We start from the raw sequence: 21,526 nt of genomic DNA, 5'->3' as shown, positions 1-21,526 counted from the left end.
AGTGGTCTTGTTTTACATTTTTTCTTATCTCATTGTTCGGCTTATAATAAGCGGATTTTCATGCCTATTTCTGTATTCAATCTGTTGTGATATGTTATTTTGGTTGAAATATATGAGGACAATCTGCCATTATACAGCTATGCAGATACGTATTTGGAAAACAGACGACCTCTGAAAGGGTCTCAGGACCCTTGGATCTTTGTACCACACCTTGAAAACTGCTAGTCTATACTGCTTTTGTTCACAAAAGAGCCTTGACGGTGGGTTGGAAGTCTGATAAAATTCTCTTTATTGCTTTCTGTTAGCTTGCATTTCATTCATTTTGTAGTATTGCCTGTTTTTTTTTGTTTTTGTTTTTGTTTTTGTTTTGTTTTTGTTTTTTGTTCAATAACCTGAATTTCAGCAGTTCTTTTGCTGGGAGAGAGACACAGGCACTGGCTTACTTATTCACTCTTGATGGTATCAGTCAGCTTCTTAGGGTCAACAGTTAATCTGCAGCTTGGCAGCCTTTCCCCACCTGTGCATCTGTGCTTATTCCCTGCAGAGGGAGTAGAGATGGGCCTTCTCTTCCTTCGGTAGAGCGTCCTCTGGGATAGAACCACGAACAGGAGCACTACCTCGATCTCGGCGTTCCGGCAATTGTTATTGCGATTGGTCAGGAGTTTGAGGATGAGGAGAGGCAGAGGTGGTGAAGTGCCAAATGTTACATTCCTCCTCGCTTCGCCCAAGGTTTATTCCCCAGTCCCTTTACTCCTTCAGCCGCCTTTTCGTCAAAGAGGGTCTTTTTGACACCCAGTGCCTACTAGCTACTAGCCAGTAAATGTTTGATGAGTGAATGGTTGGATGATTGATCAGCTAGAGGTGACCAGCCTTTCTCACTTAAATTTAACTGCCGGCGAGCATTTGTCTGTTTTTGGAATCCCCGTGGATGTCAGTGAAACTCGTCTGAAGTGGAAGGCGAGGAACCTGGTGATAAAGTTATGGCCTCCCCTGGCATTTTACTTTTGACAGAGGACCCTTCTTAAGGTTTATTAAATTTTTGCCTAGAAACATTTTCAAAGTTTTGTTTTTTTTTTTTTAAATTGAATACAAAGTGCCTGAGATACATTGAATTTTGCTTTGGAAGAACACCGCGTGTTCTTGCAACATGTGGCAGCAGCCTGTGCTTCGCCTTACCGTTGTCGTGTGCTGTGACCGTGGTTTTCCTGCGCACTCTTGCATGTTGGCGGAGGACTTGTCAGCGGTGGCTGATGCACGCTTTCTTTCTCCCCGCTCGCTTATCCTTTGTTGGCGACTAGAAGGTAAATTATGTAGACATTCAGAACATACTTCTTCAGTACTCACGTCAAAATCCTAGCATAGTTTCCTTTTGGGAAGAGTGGGAAATTCATCTTTAGAGTGTTACCAGCTGTGGACACCACTTTTCTGCATCCGACGGTAATAAGATCAGAAGGTGAGACATTTCTGGTTAGTAAGCAAACTCTCAGTATAGCCTCCTTCAACGTCGAGATGATGGGACTCCTTGTTGGAGGCACACTTCCTGCGAGGAAGCGGCTTCATTGGTGGTACGGGGTAGAATCCAGATGGATTTGCAGTATGACAACCCCCCCCCCCCCTTTTTCTGGATACTTACTAACATTTCCATAGAGCAGAGTGGAGATGGAACACGGCTGAGTTTTTCTGTGTCTCTCAGAAGTATAACATAACTATGTTTTGTTGAGAGTTAGAAGCCATCAGTAATTGACTGATTCGGAAATTCTGGTGTAGTAAGATGCATTATTGTCCAACTGAGCTGGATCAATGTCTTAAAGAGCTGGAGCAGTCTTAAAGAGTTTTTAAAAATAATGCAAGGTGAGGATTATTCCTTAAATAAAATTTGAAAGTTCTGGCACCAAGCTTTATATATTCAAGTTGATTTATCATCTGAGGGGAAAGTTGGATGCCTTAGTTTTTGCATTTGAATGAGAATGTTGAATTAAAAAATTTCGAAGATTTCTTTCTAGGTATAAAATTATGTGGTTCTCTGACATGGTAGCAGAAAGTGGGAGATAAAAAGAACTGTGGAACCGGATCTATCCTATTATTTATTTATTTATTAAAAAAAATTTTTTTAATGTTTGTTTATTTTTGAGACAGAGAGAGACAGAGCGCAGGTGGGGGAGGGGCAGAGAGAGAGGGAGACACAGAATCTGAAACAGGCTCCAGGCTCTGAGCTGTCAGCACAGAGCCCGATGCGGGGCTGGAACCCATGAGATCATGAGATCATGACCTGAGCCGAAGTCGGACGCTTAACCGACTGAGCCACCCAGGCGCCCCGAGATCTATCCTATTTTAATCATTGTATGATGCATAATCAAGTGACTTAGGAAAATGATTTCAGTGGATGAAACACTAAAATTAGAATGTAATAGAGGAGAATATTCTAAATTTTACTGAGTGTGGTTAGAAAACTGAATTATTGGAAAATTATTTCTGAATAGGAACTTTGTGACATACATTTTTTGTTGTTTCCAAAGGTGAGAGCACTACATCTATTTTTGTAGTGTGCTGGATTCTGGAATTTTAAGAATGAAAATGAGGAAAATTCACTTGGTATTGCCTATATACAGTTTTGCTTTATTTTGCTTAATTAGGACAAGTTTTTCATTTAAAACTTGATTTGTTGGACGAATATCAAAACTACCTTCAGGTTTTCCAGAGCCTGATTTCAGAGATTTCTGTAAAGTGCTTAGAAATGCCAGGATACTATTTGACATGATGAATAATAGTGGTAATGGAACGATGCTGGTGACATCCAAGCATTAAAAAAATTCTTTTTCCGTTTTTTTTCTTTCCCAGATTTAAACCATCAGCACAAACTGAGCAGTAAGCACTTTATTATAGAATTTCTTTCCCATAATTGATCACTTGACTTTAGGAAACTGGTTCTTAAGAAATTAGGAAACTAATTTTGTGTTAGTAACAAGAGATATTTCTTGATGCTTGATGCTAACATTTACTATAGTAAAAGAACATCTAAAGAAAACAAAAACAACATTCTCCTTTGAATATTTTGTTTTCCAACATATTTATACCTGAGAATCTTGGTGTTTGCAGGCAAATACCGGTAAAGTTAGAGCAGGAATCTTTAAAATTTTTTTTGAAATGTTTTTATTTATTTTTGAGAGAGAGAGAGAGAGAATGAGACGGAGCAAGAGCAGGGGAGGGGCAGAGAGAGAGGGAGACACAGAATCCAAAGCAGGATCCAGGCTCTGAGCTGTCAGCTCAGAGCCCGACGTGGGGCTTGAACTCACGGACCGTGAGATCATGACCTGAGCCGAAGTCGGCCGCTTAACCGACGGAGCCACCCAGGCACCCCCATGAGCAGGAATCTTTAAAAAAGGATGTCAGCTAATTAATAACCTTTTGAAATTTAAAGCATCAGTTTTTTACGTTGGGCATATAAAATGAACAAATTGGACAGGTTTAAAACATTTTTTTAATTAAAAAAATTTTTAAGTTTATTTATTTATTTTGAGAAAGAAAGAGAGTGAGCATGAGTGGAGTAGGGACAGAGAGAGAAGGAGAGAGAATTCCAAGTAGGTTCTGCACTGTCAATGCAGAGCCTGACACGGGACTTGAACTCACAAATGGTGAGATCATGACTCGAGCCGAGATCAAGAATTGGACGCTTAACTGACTGAGCCACCCAGGCACCCCTGAACAGGTTTTTTTTTTTTTTTTTTTTTTAAATCAAGGTATATGGTTGCTAGAGAAGTTATTTTTTTAAATGTTGAGCAAAGTAAGTTGTGTTTCCCAGTTGTTACTAGAGTACAGCCTTTCTTATGCCTTTTTTTTTTTTTTTTTTTTGTACTAATGCAACTTACCATTAAGAAAATGCTGTAGAACAGATATTTGTCTTCAGGTATGAAATTCCTCTGCCCAAACCACTGTCTGTTAAGGTGAAGCCAAGTTGTGGTTAGTAAATGGGCTTTTTGTTTTTGAGATGCCATAGGTTAAAGTTGGACATTTCTTATACCACTGAGGGTAAAAATACTATAAATATTAATGAACTGCCTCTCCTCTGGACATAGGTTTCTTGATAGCATTAAAAACCCATCCGGAAAATTTGTGTTTTATTTATAGTCCATCTCTGTGGTGAAGGGAGCCTGGTGTCTTCTGTGAGGACTAAAGAAAATAATCTAGGATGATAATAGCAGTTCCCACTGCTATTTTTTTTTTTTAATGTTTATTTATTTTTAAGAGACAGAGAGACAGAGTGTGAGCAGGGAAGGGGCAGAGAGAGAGGGAGACACAGAATCCGAAGCAGGCTCCAGGCTCTGAGCTGTCAGCACAGAGCCTGACGCGGGGCTCGAACTCACGGACCGCGAGATCGTGACCTGAGCCAAAGTCGGACGCTCAACTGACTGAGCCACCCAGGCGCCCCCCCCACTGCTATTTTGATAGCATATCACTATGCCGGTAGAGAGAAAGAGAAACACGTACAATGCACACATGCACACACATACTTGTGCACAGATACATCTACACACAAGCACACGCACACATTCTCAGTGCCGAGTTACCCAGTAGTTGTACCCACCCTATCTGGTTTTGTTGGAAGCCGGGTGAGCTATTGGCCTCCTTAAAGATAATACTACTGTATCCTAGATGATTGTTTTTGCAGGGCCTGAATTCTTCTCTCACACAAGGACACCCTGCTGGTAGAGCCGTTTTTTTTTTTTTTTTTTTTTTTTTAAGTTTATTTATTTATTTTGAGAGCGAGAGGAGGAGCGCATAAGTGAGGGAGGAGCAGAGAGAGGGGGAGAGAAAGAATCCCAAGCAGGCTCCACGCTGTCAGCACAGAGCCTGACGCAGGGCTCAGCCTCATGAACCGTGAGATCATGACCTGAGCCGAAATCAAGAGTCGGAAGCTTAACCCCACTGAGCCACCCAGGTGCCCCTAGCAGTGCCTTTCTATATACAGTTGAATCAGTAAAGGTTTCTTTCTAGTCAGTGGCCTTAGTTTGAAGCTTGTACAAAGGGTACGTTTCATGTCATTATACATCGTTTAAATATGTGATTCAGCTGGTAAATGGTAAAACAAAAACCAAAAAACTCTGCTCTTTTATTACATGGTTAAGAGGTTTGTAAAAATAGGATCAAAGAATAATTTTTCCATTCTTAAAAATGTCCTTGTGAGTATATAATAATATTACCTACTTATTGACAATAGGTAAGAACTCCATAGCAAACAAGAAAGCAGTTGAAATTACATCATACAGAAGGAGGAGTAAGTCTTCATTTCTTTGCATTTGCTATCTGTAAGGACACTTGTAGGCAGAAAGTGTGGGGAACCATTACTAATTTAATTTTTTCCCAAACTCCTGAGTTTAAGTTCATATAAGTAGTCTTAAGATCTGAATCCAGAATTCAGTGACAAGCTGATTTCAGGAACTGGACACTTCTTGCGGCTTTGTGGAACGGCTCAGAAATATCTCTTGGCTTAAAACAAAAATGAGTATTTTAACCTGTCTTGCTACTGCTGCTCATAGTTCCCATAAATTGGATATGAAACACTTTAGCTCAATGATAGTATTTCTTGAGATACTTGTTTTCTGCTGTTTTCCTTATAGCTTTTGAGGAACTTGAAAAAGCCTTGAGTACAGCCCAAAAAACAGAAGAAGCACGGAGAAAAATGAAGGCAGAAATGGATGAACAAATAAAAGCTATTGAAAAAGCGAGGGAGGAGGAACGCACCATTCTACAGAACGAATTAAGTCGGGTGAAGCAGGAGGTTGTTGATGTGATGAAAGTAAGAATCATTCTAGATTGAAACAGGCTACAGCAATTTTGAAACTTAAAGTCTTATGCTTTTCCTACAATTTTTGACTGTAAAGAAGAATTAATTTATGTTTTAGACCTTGACCATTTTGTGAGTTCTGGATATAGGAAAAAAATCACTTTGATAGAGAAAAGAATTTATATCATTGTGGATATACTTTCCAGACGTAGTCTCTGCATATAATTTCTCTTTGCTGTTTTATAATCTCTTTTAAATTTTTTAACACAAAAGATAGTATGCTATATATACTGTTCTGTGTGTGTGTGTGTGTGTGTGTGTATACATGTATATATGTATATATGTATATATATATACATGTATACACACACACCACTTAATGTGTTCCATATCGTTGACAATTGGTAATGATGCCACGTTTGAGGTTTTGGTTTTTGTTATGCTGCATTTGTCTTAAAGACTGCTCAGGATTTCACCGTATGAATGTTTCATAATTTAATCCGCCTTCTGATTTTTTCATTTTCTGTTTTTTTTTCATTTTCTGCTGTTGCAGTTGGTGAATATCCTTACTGTATTTGCTCACATGTATGTTTCTTTAGAATAGTTTCCTAGAAGTGGAATATTAGGCAGAGATTATGTGTACTTTCAATTATTGCAGTTGCTACAAGCTCTATAGAGGACACTTTATACTCTTGCAAGTGATGTATTACCTCACAAGGATGGTGTTACTTTTTTTTTTTTTTAATCTTTCCAAGATGAGGAGTTAAAAGAAAATGACATTGTAGTTTTAATGTGCTTATCTTTTTATCAGTATGATAAACATTTTTTATTTTGAGAGAGCAGGCATGCACACGTGTGCAAGTGGTGGAGGGTCAGAGAGAGAGGGAGAGAGAATCCCAAGCAGGCTTCTCACTGTCAGTGTGGAGCCTGACGCAGGGCTCGAACTCATGAATTGTGAGATCGTGACCTGAGTCAAAATCAAGAGTCAGACGCTTCAGCACAGAGCCTGGAGGCTCTGTGCTCAACTGACTGAGCCACCTAGGCACCCCTGATAAACGTGTTTTTATATATTTAAAAGGAATTGGTAGTTTTTTCTCTTTGAGTTGCTTGGTCAACTCTTTAACTCATTTTCCTTTTGGACAGTTGGTCTTACTGATTTGTGTAAGTTTTTTACGTATAGTAGGAATTAGTTCTTTGACTATACAGTGCATTTATCCAAATAATTTTTTTTCTCTCTCTCATTTTAATTGACTTTGTTTATCACTTATTTTTGCTTTGGGATTGGTCTTTTGTTGTTTTGTTGGCCATGTAGAGATTTTTCTATTTGGATTTTTGTTCTGCTTGTAAAAATACATTCTCACTGACATCAGTTAAAAATTCTACTTTTTTTGTGGCACGTATATGCTTTCATTTTTTATTGTTAAATCTTTGATCCAATTGGAATTTATTTGGTGTAAGGAGTGAGGTAGGGATCCAACTTGAATTTGTTTCCAGGTGACTATAATCCATGTTTTCCCTTTTGACATGACGTACTACTTTATTTCATCCTAAATTGTTGCGCTACATATTGGTCTCTTTCTTGAATTCTCTGTGCTATTCCATTGCTTTTCCTGACTATATGCCAGTATTACACTGTTCTAATTACTCTGGTTTTATAATATGTTCTATTGTTTGGTAGCCTCCCCTTATTATGCTTATTTTTCAGAAGAGTGCTGGCTATTCTTGCATGTTTATTTTGTCCACCGGACCCCTCCACCCCCATTCTGTTGGTAGTTTTGTTCAGTTACATTACATTTTTAGATTTATTCAGGGAGGTTTGACCTTTTTGTAAGATTAAGTCTTCCTCTCCCAGAAAGAACAAGGCCAGTACTTTCTAATAAATAGTGTATTTACCGGAAAGCTAGATTGGTGCAGCCAGGGCAACTTGACCTCAGTGGAGTGCCCTCTCCTGTAAGAATGACTCCTGCAGCAACAGCTCTCCTTGTCTCAAATGAGTGATACACTCTGTAGGCTTTTCTTTTTAACTATTGAGACTTTGGTCACTTTTGATTTCTGTGGGAAATACGTTTTGATTTTTTCCTCTTACACTGTTGTCTTGATGATTAAATTGTAATAAAGGGTTACTTAGTTGTAGAATACATATTTTGGGAGTTTCACTTTAACTATTTGGCTGACCTTCAGAAACACTCAGAACAAACTGCTAAACTGCAGAAGCTTCACGAAAAGGAGTTGGCCAGAAAAGAGCAGGAACTGACCAAGAAGTTTCAGACCCAAGAAAGGCAATTTCAGGAGCAAATGAAAATAGCTCTCGTAAGTACCCGTTTTGTTTTTGTTATAGGTAAACTTTGTAGCTTTATAGAGTTCTCTCCTCACCCCTAACTTCTAGCTTGAAGTCAGACTACTGGCGGCCTTGACCTTTGAGTGCATAGAGAGGGTAGGATGTAGGCAGGAAAAAGGCTGTCACAGCTTGTTACCTTGGCATTGTGTGAAAATTGTATTAACCAACAAGCTTTCATTAGCCAGTTTGTTTGTGTATCATCCCTCTTACCCTGGCGGTAGGGTAGGCTGTGATGGTGGAGAAGTAAAGGGGACGGTCGGCTAATTGAAGCTGTGAACCAGGGACTGCATAACTCAGGAAGAATGTCTAAAGACTCACCAGATTGAGTGTACCAGAGTTCAAAGCTCAGAAAGTTTTGTCTGAAATGCATTCTATTTTTATTTTATTTTAAGTTTATTTATTTATTTTGAGAGAGAGCGCACTGTGCACGCGCATGCACGGGAAGGACAGAGAGAGAGGGAGAGAGAGAATTCCAAGCAGACTCTGCACTGTTAGCGGGGCTTGTCTCATAAACTGTGAGATCGTGACCTGAGCTGAGATCAGGAGTCTGATGCTTAACCAACTGAGCTACCCAAGTGCCCCATGAAATGCATTTTAAAGGAGAAAAAATGAAAATGACCCAAGTAGTTTTCATTTTAAGTAGAATGGTTTCAGTAGTAATTTTCAATACATATGATTCTTATTAAAAAAATAAAATAAGAAACCACTGACCGAACTAACCAAAATAATATCCAGAAAAACAAAGATAAGGTTTTTGGGAATAGTATAATTTGAAGGTTTATAACAATTTTTTTTTTCAAATTGTGAAAAGCCTTTTATGTAAGTTACCATAAGCAGTATTAATGCCAAAAATGTACTTGATTGTCTTTATATGAAATTAGTATCCATTAGACAGTGTGTATAATTTAAAAACACTTTTAGTGCAGAAGGAAGAGAAATAATGTTTGTAATTTTAGTCTTCTTGCTGTCACACATTTGTGTTTTTTCACTCTCATCTGGATCTGGGGCTCTGAGAATTTCCAGCAGCAGTTGTTTTTGAACTGAGTCAGGGAGTTCTCTGATCTCTGGGGCAAACAGGCACGTGGATTCACAGTTTTGTTGGCTGAGGTTAGGGGTTTGCTCTGCATTCATGAAAAGAACACGTAATGGGCACATACTTGTATTCTTTCTTGGTCCAGAGAGGATCAACCAATCTATCTATTTAATTAATTATATTATTGCTGTTGTTGTTGTTGTTAAGTACACTCTGTCCCCAATGTGGGGCTCGAACTCATGACCCCAAGATCAAGAGTCGCATGCTCTACTGACTGAGCCAGCCAGGTGCTCTAGTCCAGAAAGGGTTTAAGGTAGTTTACAAGAATGCTTAGACTATAATAGGACAGCATACATTTAAAATAGGGGCATGAAAATTAAGAACAAAGTGGGCATAAATGAAGCCAGGAATTGTTCTAAAAATTCCTGTCGTAAAGATCTATGTGTTTTCATGCTGGAGTAATTGGCCTTTGGGGACGCTGAGACTTGAACATTGGCCTTGTTAAAAACTGCGTTCCAGGGGCGCCTGGGTGGCTCAGTCGGTTAAGCGGCCGACTTCGGCTCAGGTCATGATCTCGCGGTCCGTGAGTTTGAGCCCCGCGTCGGGCTCTGGGCTGATGGCTCGGAGCCTGGAGCCTGTTACAGATTCTGTGTCTCCCTCTCTCTGACCCTCCCCCGTTCATGCTCTGTCTCTCTGTCTCAAAAATAAATAAACGTTAAAAAAAAAATTAAAAAAAAACAAAACTGTGTTCCAGAACTGATATACTCAGATATAGTCTGAGTAGAGAGAGCAGGATGCAGATACATGTGAAGCACATGCGCACACACACACACACACACACACACACACACACACGCGGGCGCGCTTCCTGCCTTCCACTCCCCTTTCTAGCTAGTTCTTCAAAGAAGTTAGCTTTGTGTTGCTAGCCAAAGTTCAACAGGCTGCTAAAATGTTCTCTTACTATTATTTTTTTGTGAAGTTTATTTATTTACTTTGAGAGAGAAAGAGAGAACAAGTCAGGGAGGGGCAGAGAGAGAAGGAGAGAGAGAATCTCAAGCAGGCTCCGTGCTGTCCATGCAGAGGAGGACAGGGGGGTTCACACTCATTCACCCGGAGAAGATGACCTGAGCCGAAACCAAGAGTCGGATGCTCAACTGACCGAGCTACCCAGGCACCCCTCCTCTTATTTTTATGGGCATAGAGAGATGCATTTAAAATGTAGTTTACATTAGACAGCATAGTATGTTTAAAATGTTAAAAAAAACTTCATAGATTTTTTTAAAGTTTATGTATTTATTTTGAGAGAGGGAGAGAGAGAGAGAGGGAGACAGAGAGGGAGAGAGAGGATATGAGCAGGGGAGGACAGAGGGAGAGGGAGAGAGAATCCCAAGTTGGCTCTGCAGAGCCTGATGTGGGGATTGAACTCACAAACCATGAGCTCATGACCTGAGCTGAAGTCAAGAGTCAGACACTTACTACTGAGCCACCCGGGCACCCCTTAAGTGATGTTTTGAAATCGATTAGAAACTTATAGTTTCTTATCAGTCTGCTTGTAATATGGCACAGCATCTTTCCTTAAAGCAATGTTTCACCAGAGTGTAGTGAACTGAAAATATTGCTGCTGGCAACATGATCCCTGTGCAGTAGGTATGGATAAAGTATTCTTCAGTGGAATCCAAAGCCACTAAATGTTGAAAGTGCTGTCTAGAGCTTCTCTTTTCCAAACAGTAAACACTTTTTAATATGAATGTTGATAGGTAATAAGGACAAAGAAGAAGCTTTTCAGGATTGATGGGGTGGGTAGAACGGCTCAGGGAGGCTCTTACAGGTGCTTCCTTGATCTAATCCATTATTCACATGTAATCTTCTGATTTTGATTCGGTTTTCTACCTAGGGTTCCCTAATGAGGTGTTTCTCACAAATTATATAAGGCCACAACCTAGTTCCTCGGCCTGGAGTTGAAATAACCAAACTCTGGAGTACAGAGAAGAGGTAGTGACACTTTCGTGACCCTTCACATTGAGCTGTGTTTTGCAAAACCTTTTAAGTAGTGGAAAAATAGCAGACGTAGTGGGGTTACTGGAACAAAATTTTTCCTATCGATAGTAATTGTGGCAAATGTGGGCCAGACCACACTGGAAAAGCCACGGTGCTTTGTTTCTGCAGACTAGGGCACGGGAAGACAGAGGTGATGATATTGCCTACCTCACAAGGCTGGTGTGCAGATCAAATGAAACACGTGGTTCCTGTGGAGGTGCCTTGGGAATGCTGACGATTTATGTGGGTCTAAGGTGGTATTGTTTTTGGCACAGGAAAAAAGTCAGTCAGAATATCTGAAGATCACCCAAGAAAAAGAACAGCAAGAATCTTTGGCCCTGGAAGAGTTAGAACTGCAGAAGAAAGCAATCCTCACGGAGAGTGAAAATAAACTTCGGGACCTTCAACAAGAAGCAGAGACTTATAGAACTGTAAGTCTGGGTAATGTTCCGGTTCCAGAGTTGTGGAATTATCTGCAGGGGGAAACTGTTGTTATCCCGCCAATCAATATGGAGTTGTCGAGAGCTTTTGTTTTACTGGGTGAGATTCACATGTACGTGCACCTCATTTTTAGATAATCAGAGCTTTTCCTGGGAGTGGTTTTAGTGTTCGCTGCATGCTGCTGCTGACTCTGCCTTTAACTGGCTGCGTCTGTCTGTGTTTCTGTCAGCCACTCACTCTGATTCTCTGCACTCAGGCTCTGTGGCATGTCTGTTCCGTTGCTTACTTGCCCTTGACCTTTAGGAAGTCGCCTCACTTTGCAGGCAGCACTTGCTCTGGCACCTTCCTGCCGTGCTGTGTCCATCTCCTGCTATGTCCTGGACCTAATTCATTCTCTGTTTACATCACAGGATAGGCACCCCAGTGCCCTGCTTTTAAAACAGTTAAGTTCTGGGGGTGCCTGGGTGGCTCAGTTGGTTAAGTGTCCGACTTTGCTCAGGTCACGATCTTGGCAGTTCGTGGGTTTGAGCCCTGCTTCGGGCTCTGCACTGACAGCACGGAGCTTGCTTGGGATTCCCTCCACCTGCCCCACCCCTCCTCTGCTTGCTCCCTCTCTGTGTCTCAAAATAAACAAACATTGGGGCGCCTGGGTGGCTCAGTCGGTTACGCGTCCGACTTCTGCTTAGGTCCTGATCTCGCGAGGTTCGTGGGTTCGAGCCCTGCATCAGGCTCTGTGCTGACAGCTTGGAGCCTGGAGCCTGCTTCGGGTTCTGTGTTTCCCTCTGTCTGCCCCTTCCCCAGCTCGCTCTCTCGCTCTCTCTCTTTGCTCTCTCTCTCTCTCTCTCAAAAATAAATAAACATTAAAAAAATTAAAAAAAACAAACAATCATAGTCCATGCCTGGATGGTTGGACTGTGGAATATTTATTTATAAAACATTTAAGTTTTTCCTGGTTTTCCCATGTTAAACATAGTCCTATAGTCAATAAATTTATAGATATGTCCCCGAATGCACATTTTTAAGGCCCTCTGGCTCTTCCCACGGTAGTATATAAAAATGTATGACCTGTTTTAAATAAACTGACAGATTATTTAGATTTTTTGCTTTGGTTTAGACAGTGAAAGAGTCACACTTTTTTCCCATAGTTCTAAATTGTGCCTTAATTTCCCATTTCCAACATTGATGTAAGGTGGCATGGTAGAAGGGAATTGATACTCAGGAGGCCTAGATTTTTCCACTTGCTAGCTTTGTAAATTAATTATACCTTAATATCTTCACCTGTCACATGGAGACTTGGCTGTGGTAATTCCTTAGGACCTTTCCAGCTGTGACATTGCATGGCTCTGTCTTAGCTCTTTTTCCTTTAGAATCAAGATTGATATTCTCATGAGCTAAGAGTTATCTTCAGTAAAATTTGTATAAGTTCCTTCTTTTTGCAAAACATCTTCTAAATAATCATTTTTGAGGTGGAAAAACCAGATACGTTATTTATTTTCCAAAATTAAATTATGAAAGTAATAGAATACTGATGTAGGCCTTAAGAAAACACACGGAAAAAAATTTCCTACCAAAAGTCACTGTTATCTTCTTTATGATTTATTTCTTTTTGACTATCCATTCAGAATATTCTTGAAAATATAGGTGGTTGAAGTAATTACCCAGGGAGGTAGAAAGAATTTGGAACCTTAAGTTGTATTAAAATAGAAAATCTTTTCTTTGTTACATGATTCCTTTAGGAATTGGGCACAGATTATTTGTGCTTTCTAGTGTTTGGCATGATACGTAGAGTTATTTTTCTAAGTTTTAATCTTTAAACAGGTGTAGACATTATGTCATGTGTATCATTGCTAATAAATAAGTCTGTACTTTAATAAAAATACATCTGTTTTTATTAACAGAGAATTCTTGAATTGGAAAGTTCTTTGGAAAAAAGCTTGCAAGAAAGCAAAAATCAATCAGAAGATTTAGCTATCCATTTGGAAGCTGAAAAAAATAAGCACAATAAAGAAATGACAATCATGGTTGAAAAACACAAGACAGAATTGGAAAGCCTGCGGCATCAGCAGGATACTCTTTGGACTGAAAAACTCCAAGTCTTAAAGCAACAGCATCAGGCCGAAATGGAAAAACTTAGAGAAAAGCAGGAACAAGAGAAAGAAACATTGTTGAAAGACAAAGAGAGTCTCTTCCAGGCCCACATAGAAGAGATGAATGAAAAGACTTTAGAAAAGCTTGATGTGAAGCAAACAGAACTGGAGTCCCTGTCTTCTGAACTGGCGGAAGTATTAAAAGCCCGTGACAAGCTAGAAGAGGAGCTTTCTGTACTAAAGGATCAAGCAGATAAAGTAAAGCAGGAACTAGAGGCCAAGCTGGATGAACAGAAAAGTCATCACGAGCAGCAAGTCAGCAGCATCATTAAGGAACAAGAGAGGTCTATCCAGAGAACTGAGAAGGCATTAAAAGATGAAATTAATCAGCTGGGGCTTCTTCTGAAGGAAAAGGACCGGCATCTGAACGAGCATCAGGCTCGTGTGGAGAACTTGGAGGCAGATATTAAGAGGTCCGAAGAGGAGCTCCAGCAGGCATCGGCTAAGCTGGCTCTTTTTCAGTCACAGCAGAGCACCACGCACGAGCAGGCTGCAGCGTCCGAGGCGCGCTTGGCTCAGCTGCGGGAGGAGTTGTTGGCCTTGGAAACGGAAAGCACTCTCCTCGCTAAACAGGTAGCCGACGTTGAAGCGCAGAAGAATGATGTTTGCTCCGAGTTAGACGCTCACAAAGTCCAGGTGCGGGACTTAACGCAGCAACTTGAAAAGCACAAAAGTGAAATGGAGGAAAAAGTGCGATCTTTAACCCAACTCTATGAGGCCCAGCTTAGAGATACTAACACAGAACAGGCTCAGACAAAGCAAATCTTGATAGAAAAGGAAAATGTAATTTTACAAATGAGAGAAGGGCAGAGCCGAGAAATCGAAACTCTCCAACAGAAATTATCAGCCAAGGAGGACGATATTAGTATTTTACGTGAGGAATATGAAACCAAACTTAAAAATCAAGAAAAGAAGATGGAAAAAATTAAGCAGAAAGCAAAGGAGATGCAAGAAACATTAAAGAAGAAGTTGCTGGATCAGGAAGCCAAACTTAAAAAAGAGCTTGAAAATACCGTTCTAGAGCTGAGTCAGAAAGAGAAACAGTTCAATGCCAAAATTTTGGAAATGGCACAGGCGAACTCCGCTGGAATCAGCGATGCAGTGTCGAGACTGGAGGCAAACCAAAAGGAGCAAATAGAAAGTCTCACCGAGGTGCATAGACGAGAACTCAGTGATGTGGTATCTGTCTGGGAAAAGAAACTTAATCAGCAAGCGGAAGAACTTCAGGAAAAACATGAAGTCCAATTACAGGAAAAAGAACAAGAGGTAGCAGAACTGAGGCAAAGGGTCCTCCGATCCGGGTGTGAAAAAGAAGAGGTGAGCAAGGAACTGGTGTGGCTGAAGGAAGAAGGCGCTAGGCAGCACACGGAATTAAAGGAACTACAGGAACAGCTGCACCGGAAGTCTTCTCACATGGATGCTCTCTCACAAAACGAAGCTAAGCTAAGGGCACAACTTGAAAAGCTGGAGGTTGACTTGACTCGTTCTCTGAAGGAAAATACTTCTCTTCAAGAGCGTATAGTTGAGCTGGAGGAACTGGCAGAGAAAGAGAAGCGGAAGGTTTCTGAGTTGACTGACAAGTTGAGAGCCACGGATGAGGAATTCCAGAGTCTGAAGTCTTTGCATGAAAGAAGTGAGAAAAGCCTAGAAGACAAAAGCTTGGAATTCAGGAAACTGTCTCAGGAAGTAGCAGTTCAGCTGGATATTTACTCTAGGAAAACCGAAGCCTTGCTACAAGCTAAAACAGATGAGCTGATCAACAATAGTAGCAGTAAAATGAATGCCATTCTCTCTAGAATTTCCCACTGTCAGCACCACACAACACAAGTGAAGGAGGCACTACTGATTAAAACTTGCAAGGCTTCTGAGCTAGAAGCGCAGCTTAGACAGCTAACAGAAGAGCAGAATGCACTAAAGAGTTCTTTTCAACAAGCTACCCATCAATTAGAAGAAAAAGAAAGTCAAATTAAGAGCATGAAGGCTGACATTGAAGGTCTTGTAATGGAAAAAGAAGCCTTGCAGAAGGAAGGAGGCAGTCAGCAGCAGGCTGCCTCTGAAAAGGAGTCTTGTATCACGCAGTTGAAGAAAGAGTTATCTGAAAACATCAATGCTGTCACCCTGATGAGAGAAGAGCTCAGGGAAAAGAAATCTGAGATCGGCAGTCTTAGCAAACAGCTGATTGATCTGAACACTCAGCTTCAGAACAGCGTCAGCGCAACGGAAAAAGAAGCGGCCGTGGCGTCACTGAGGAAGCAATACGATGAACAGCAGCGTGACTTGCTGGACCAGGTGCAAAACTTATCCTTGAACGCTGAAACTCTGAGTAAGGAGAAGACCTCTGCTCTCGCACAGGTGGATCACTTGTCCGGCAAGCTGTCCGAGTGGAAGAAGAGAGCACAGTCAAAATTCATACAGTATCAAAATACTATCAAAGAACTGCAGATGCAGCTTGAGTCAAAAGCGAAGGAAGCCAGCGACACGGCTGAGCAGGTAAACTTACCGACGGCGGACCTTGATCAGCAGAATGGAAGGTTTGGATGTTTAAAGGGCGAAATGGAAGGTAAGAGCAAGCTGCAGCAAGAGGAGCGTGATTTAGAGAGCGAGTTAGAAACCCAGAAGGCGAGAGTTGTGGAGTTGGAGGAGCATCTGGCTCGGAAGACAGCTGAAACCGAGTCCTTGAATGAAGCTCTTAGCAAACACAATCGGCAAAAGGACGCCGAACGGGAAGAGATGCTTCGTGAGCTTCAGCACATTCAAGAGTTAGGAGAAGAAAAGGACAGCAGGGTTCAAGAAGCTGAAGAAAAAGTCTTGCGGCTCGAAAGGCAAGTGTCTTCTATGACATCCGCACTTGAAACCAAGGAGAAAGAATTGGAACACGCAAATGCAAGCGTCAAGGGCCGAGAAGAGGAGCTGAGGGCCCTGGAAGACAGGCTTGAGCTGGAGGGTGCCGCGAAACTGGCAGAACTGAAGAAAAAAGCCGAGCAAAAAATTGCTGCCATCAAGAAGCAGTTGTTGTCTCAAATGGAGGAGAAAGAGCAGCAATATAAAAAAGATGCAGAAGGCCATCTGGGGGAGCTAAACGCAAAGCTTCAGGAGAGAGAGCGAGAAATTCAGGCCTTGGAAGCAAAACTTAAATCGGTGGAAGGTTCACCACGGTCAGAAGCACCGGTTGTACCCAGGTCAGCAAAAACCGCGGCAGCCCGGACAGAGCACGAAGAAGCAGATCTCCAAGGCTGTCTGCAGGAGGGACGTGAAGAGAAAATCAGCGCTTTACAAAGAAGTCTAATGGAAAGAGAAGAGCTGTTGCAGAGGCCAGAGCAGGAAAAAGAAGAGACGGTTTCTTCTCCTTCTGAAATGCAGCGCAGCTACCGGGAGCTCCTAATCAAGCTAGAACACGCCGATGCCAAGCAGCGTGAGGATCAGGTTGTGATAAGTCGTCTTCAAGAAGAACTTGAAGAGAAAAGCAAGAGATGTTCCTTGATAGCATCCCAGCACGTGGAGGAAGACGGGGGGAAAAATAACATAGGGGCGAAGCAACACTGGGAAAACGTGGTTGATGACGTCCAGAAGGTTCTCCAGGAGAAGGAACTGACCTGTCAGATCTTGGAGCAAAAGATAACAGAGCTGGATTCCTGCTTAGCAAGAGAGAGGGAGGGGCATAGACTGGAAATGGAAGACTTGACCTCCAAACTTGAAAAATTGCAGGCTTTACAACAGCAGATGGAGGGAGAAGCTAAACCCACAGAAGCTTTGGGAGGACGTGCTGCAGAAAAGTCCAAGTCGTGCGTCGTGCAACCCACGTCGCCTGCTGACATGGAGGCCCAGCACGATGACCTGGAATTTCAGTTAGCAGGGGCAGAGCAGGAGAAGGAGAAGCTGGGCAAGGAGATCGTCAGGTTGCAGAAAGATCTTCGAACGTTGCGGAAGGAGCATCAGCAAGAATTGGATATCGTGAAGAGAGAATATGAACAAGAAATGGAAGAGAAAATCAAGTGAGTTTTTCAGCATGAATGTTTATAAGACAGTCCTCCTTAACTCACTCCCTTTTATCGTGCCAAATACACTTAAATTTCACCAACGCAAACTATGAAACATAAATCGAGTAAGTTGAATGCTGAGGAGAAATAAAAACAATTTAAGGCAAGAGGCGGTGTTATTTCATGTCCGTTTAAAGGGGGAAAACCATTTTTTGCCTGGAAGATTATGCTTATTAGGTATATATCCCAGTGAATACTCTTCTCATTTTATTTTTAGTATTCGCATTGTTATATAACATAGATGTGTATGACGAAAATTTTGTTTTTAATATTTTTAATGTTTATTTATTTTTGAGAAAGAGAGAGCGCGAGCCGGGGAGGGGAAGAGAGAGAGGGAGACACGGAATCCGAGGCAGGCTCCAGGCTCTGAGCTGTCAGCACAGAGCCCGAGGCGGGGCTCGAACCCGTCAACCGCGAGATCATGACCTGAGCCGAAGTCGGACGCTTACCCTTACCCGCCTAAGCCACCCAGGCGCCCCAGTGTGTGATGAAAGTTTTAAGTGGAAAAGAAAAATTCTTAAATCCCCAGGACATTGTCTAGAGATAATCCTGGTTTACGTATCCTCCCAGGAGTTTTCTGTTTCTGGACGTGCATGCATGCGCACACACACACACACACACACATACACACATGCATGTGCGCCCTTAAACCTGTTTTTATACTAGTGAGATCTTGTTATGTGCACCATCCTGAAGATTAGGTGACTCTTTACAGCTTGTTTTGTGTTTGACAGCTGTTAGCTCTTTATATTTTTGTTACGCAGACAGGAGCAGGAAGATCTCGAGTTGAAGCACAGTTCTACGCTAAAACAGCTGATGAGGGAGTTCCACACGCAGCTGGCCCAAAAGGAACAGGAGCTGGAAATGACCATAAAAGAAACCATTGGTAAGTCCTATTTTAGAGTCCGTAAAGAACAAGTCGGAATCAGCAGAGACGATTTATAATTTAAACTTACTGTTTTCACACTGTGCTAAGTGCCTGAAGTAATTAAACTGGAGAAAAAAAGTGATTCCTACCCAAGAAAGTTCTTTAACGGGAACGTGAGCCGCCTGGCAGCGGCTGGCCTTTAGGAGAGGAGGAGCCGGTGAAAGGACCTGAAACATTAGCTACTTAGTTGCCTCCTAAAGACGTTTCTGCTCTGGGAGAGGGGACGCGTGACCAACTGGTTTTTAGCAAATTTGATTGGGAACTGAAATTGGGAGATAGATATTAATTCTTCCTTAATGTGTTTTCTTGTTTGTGTGCCCATTTTTTGTATCTTAGATAAAGCCCAGGAAGTGGAAGCCGAACTTTTGGAAAGTCATCAAGAAGAGACAAATCAGTTATATAAAAAAATTGCAGAGAAGGAAGATGATTTACAAAGAACAGCCAAAAGATATGAAGAAATCCTTGATGTACTTGATTTTCTTTCTCTTTTTTGAAATTCAGCTATAATAGATTTCATGGGGGCGCTAAAGATTGGGCTGTCAGATGTCCTGTTTGTCTGGTGTCGAGGCTCAGTATGACCCAAATTTGATATTGGCACTCTATGCAGATTTATAAGGAGTCTGACTGATTTCTGCCGGGATCGTAGTGCCCTGATCAGATTCTGCTAACCCGGCAGCTCAGTCCACTTGGCAGGTGTGGAAGCAACAGTGAGTTACCACGGGGGAGATGGGCTCTCTTCTCCTCTTTCTCTCGGAGTCAGACTGAGTTGTAAGAGAAGCAGGCTAAGAATCGAGAGCTTGTGCTTGGGCCGAGTCTCGGGAATGGGACAGTTAGTGTGTGCATGAGCGTGGCCACCCAGCTGGGATCTTCCCAGGAGGGCCATCCCAAACCAATTTGCATGGTTTTTATTGCTCTCAAGGGAGAACAAAGATGGGGGAAGAATGGAACGCATCAGCTAAATCTTTTATATTTAGTGGAAGGTTGGTGGAGTGTACTTACTCTGCCTGTGGTGGATTGGCATGGCCATTTTTGTGTGTCAAAATAAGCCGTGAATGCCAGTGAGTATTTTGGACTCCAGAAATTTTTCAAGTGTAACACAATGTAAATCATGCTCTGTTGGGATGTAGATTCCTTAGTTACTCCAAGCCTTATTTCACTATATGCCAGGAACCGTTTGGTGTTTAAGAATCCATAAATCAGAGAATCATGCCTCAGCTGACTATGGCAGCAAGGGAAGTCTGAGCCAGGAACAGAGTGTAATAATAATTATTTTAAATGCAATTGGAAAGGCTGAAATTCCAGGAAAGGCACACGCATAGAAATGCCACCTTTGTGTAATTTTTGAACTTTAGATCTCACGATGAAAAGGTTTGAATAATTTCACGTTTTCTTACACTTCCATAGAGTATAAATGTGAAAAGCTTTAAAAAACACTATTGTTTCTTGAATGCTTAGAGAATGTTGGAATTGGAAGATACATTACAGCTAGTTTAGTTTCTTTTTTTTCTTTTCGTTTTCGTTTTCTTTTTCTTCTTTTTTTTTTTTTTTTTTTTGCAGAAGGGAAAGCAAGTTCAGCACGGTTAAATGATTTCCCTAAAGCTTCAGAATGAGTGGGAGAGCACTGACCCTTCATTAGCTTCATGTATTTGTGAAGACTTCTCTCTAAGAAAGGAATTTGGGGGAGGGCAGTAGTTGTTTATCATGGATAAGTAAGTCAGTGAGCTTCATTTGCAGGGGACGAACGGTGTCATAGCTAGAATGTTCCCTCTTGTGAACCACTTCTCTGTCTCTGGATGTATGGGGTAGCAGACGAAAGACTTTCTAGGGTCACGACAGACCTCTGTAGCTAGAGGGGTGAGGAACCAGGAGGCAGGTAACAGTAAGTCCCTCCTTGAAAATCTGCTGTTTATTAGGGAAATTAAAACAGTGGCCCTCCAGGTTTGGAGGCTTGGAGGCTTGGAGGCAGGAAGTGGAGGGTGAGCGAAGGAGTTGGACTCTTCTCCAGAACCCCTTCCTGGGCCTCACACTGGCACTGTCCATTAGAAATACAACGCAGGCCACAAATGTGAGCCATACATGTGTTTGAACATTTTCTAGAATCCACATTAGGAAAAAGAAACAGGTGAGCTTAATTTTTTTTTAAGTTTTTATTTTAATTCCAGTGAGTCAACATACAGTGTAATATTAGTTTCAGGTGTACAACGTAGTGATTCATCACATCCATACAACACCCTGTGCTCATCACAAGTGCCCTCCTTAACCCCCATCACCTATTTCCCCCATTCGCCACTCCCTCCCCTCTGGGGACCATCAGTTCTCTGTAGTTAAGAGTCTGTTTCTTGGTTTGTCTCTCTCTCTCTCTTTTTCCCCCTTTGCTCATTTGTTTTGTTCCTTTAATTCCACAGATGAGTGAAATCATACAGTATTTGTCTTTCTTCTGACTTATTAGGTGAATTTAATTAAAAAAAAATTTTTTTTTTACTGTTTATTTTTGAGAGAGACATAAAGTGGGCGCGGGAGAGGGGCAGAGAGAGAGAGAGAGGGAGACACAGAATCCGAAGCACGCTCCAGGCTCTGAGCTGTCAGCACAGAGCCTGATGCGGGGCTCGAGCTCACAAACCACGAGATCTTGACCTGAGCCGAAGTTGGACACTTAACCACCTGAGCCACCCAGGCGCTCCTAGGTGAATTTAATTTTAATAGTAAAATGTTAACCCCATTATATCCAAAATATTATTATTTCAATATGTGGTCAATTATGAAGACATTTATACTTTATATTT

The 21,526-nt window shown here is 41.6% G+C and overlaps 1 protein-coding gene across 6 annotated transcripts in view; it reads left to right on the top strand.

Moving 5' to 3' along the window:
* GOLGA4 (golgin A4) overlaps positions 1–21,526 on the top strand; it is a 126,978-nt gene that overhangs the window by 64,920 nt on the left and 40,532 nt on the right. For all 6 annotated transcript variants that reach the window (XM_049629026.1, XM_049629028.1, XM_049629025.1 and 3 more), the window contains 6 exons: positions 5,616–5,794; positions 7,964–8,092; positions 11,466–11,621; positions 13,530–17,770; positions 18,580–18,701; positions 19,080–19,210. In XM_049629026.1, the coding sequence (XP_049484983.1) occupies positions 5,616–5,794; positions 7,964–8,092; positions 11,466–11,621; positions 13,530–17,770; positions 18,580–18,701; positions 19,080–19,210 (4,958 nt within the window). The remainder of the gene's footprint in view (positions 1–5,615; positions 5,795–7,963; positions 8,093–11,465; positions 11,622–13,529; positions 17,771–18,579; positions 18,702–19,079; positions 19,211–21,526) is intronic.

Source organism: Panthera uncia, chromosome C2 (assembly GCF_023721935.1).
Source record: "Panthera uncia isolate 11264 chromosome C2, Puncia_PCG_1.0, whole genome shotgun sequence".
In the NCBI taxonomy this organism is placed as follows: Eukaryota; Metazoa; Chordata; class Mammalia; order Carnivora; family Felidae; genus Panthera; species Panthera uncia.
Note: the sequence above shows the minus strand (reverse complement) of the source record. Positions and strands in the feature narration are given on the sequence as shown.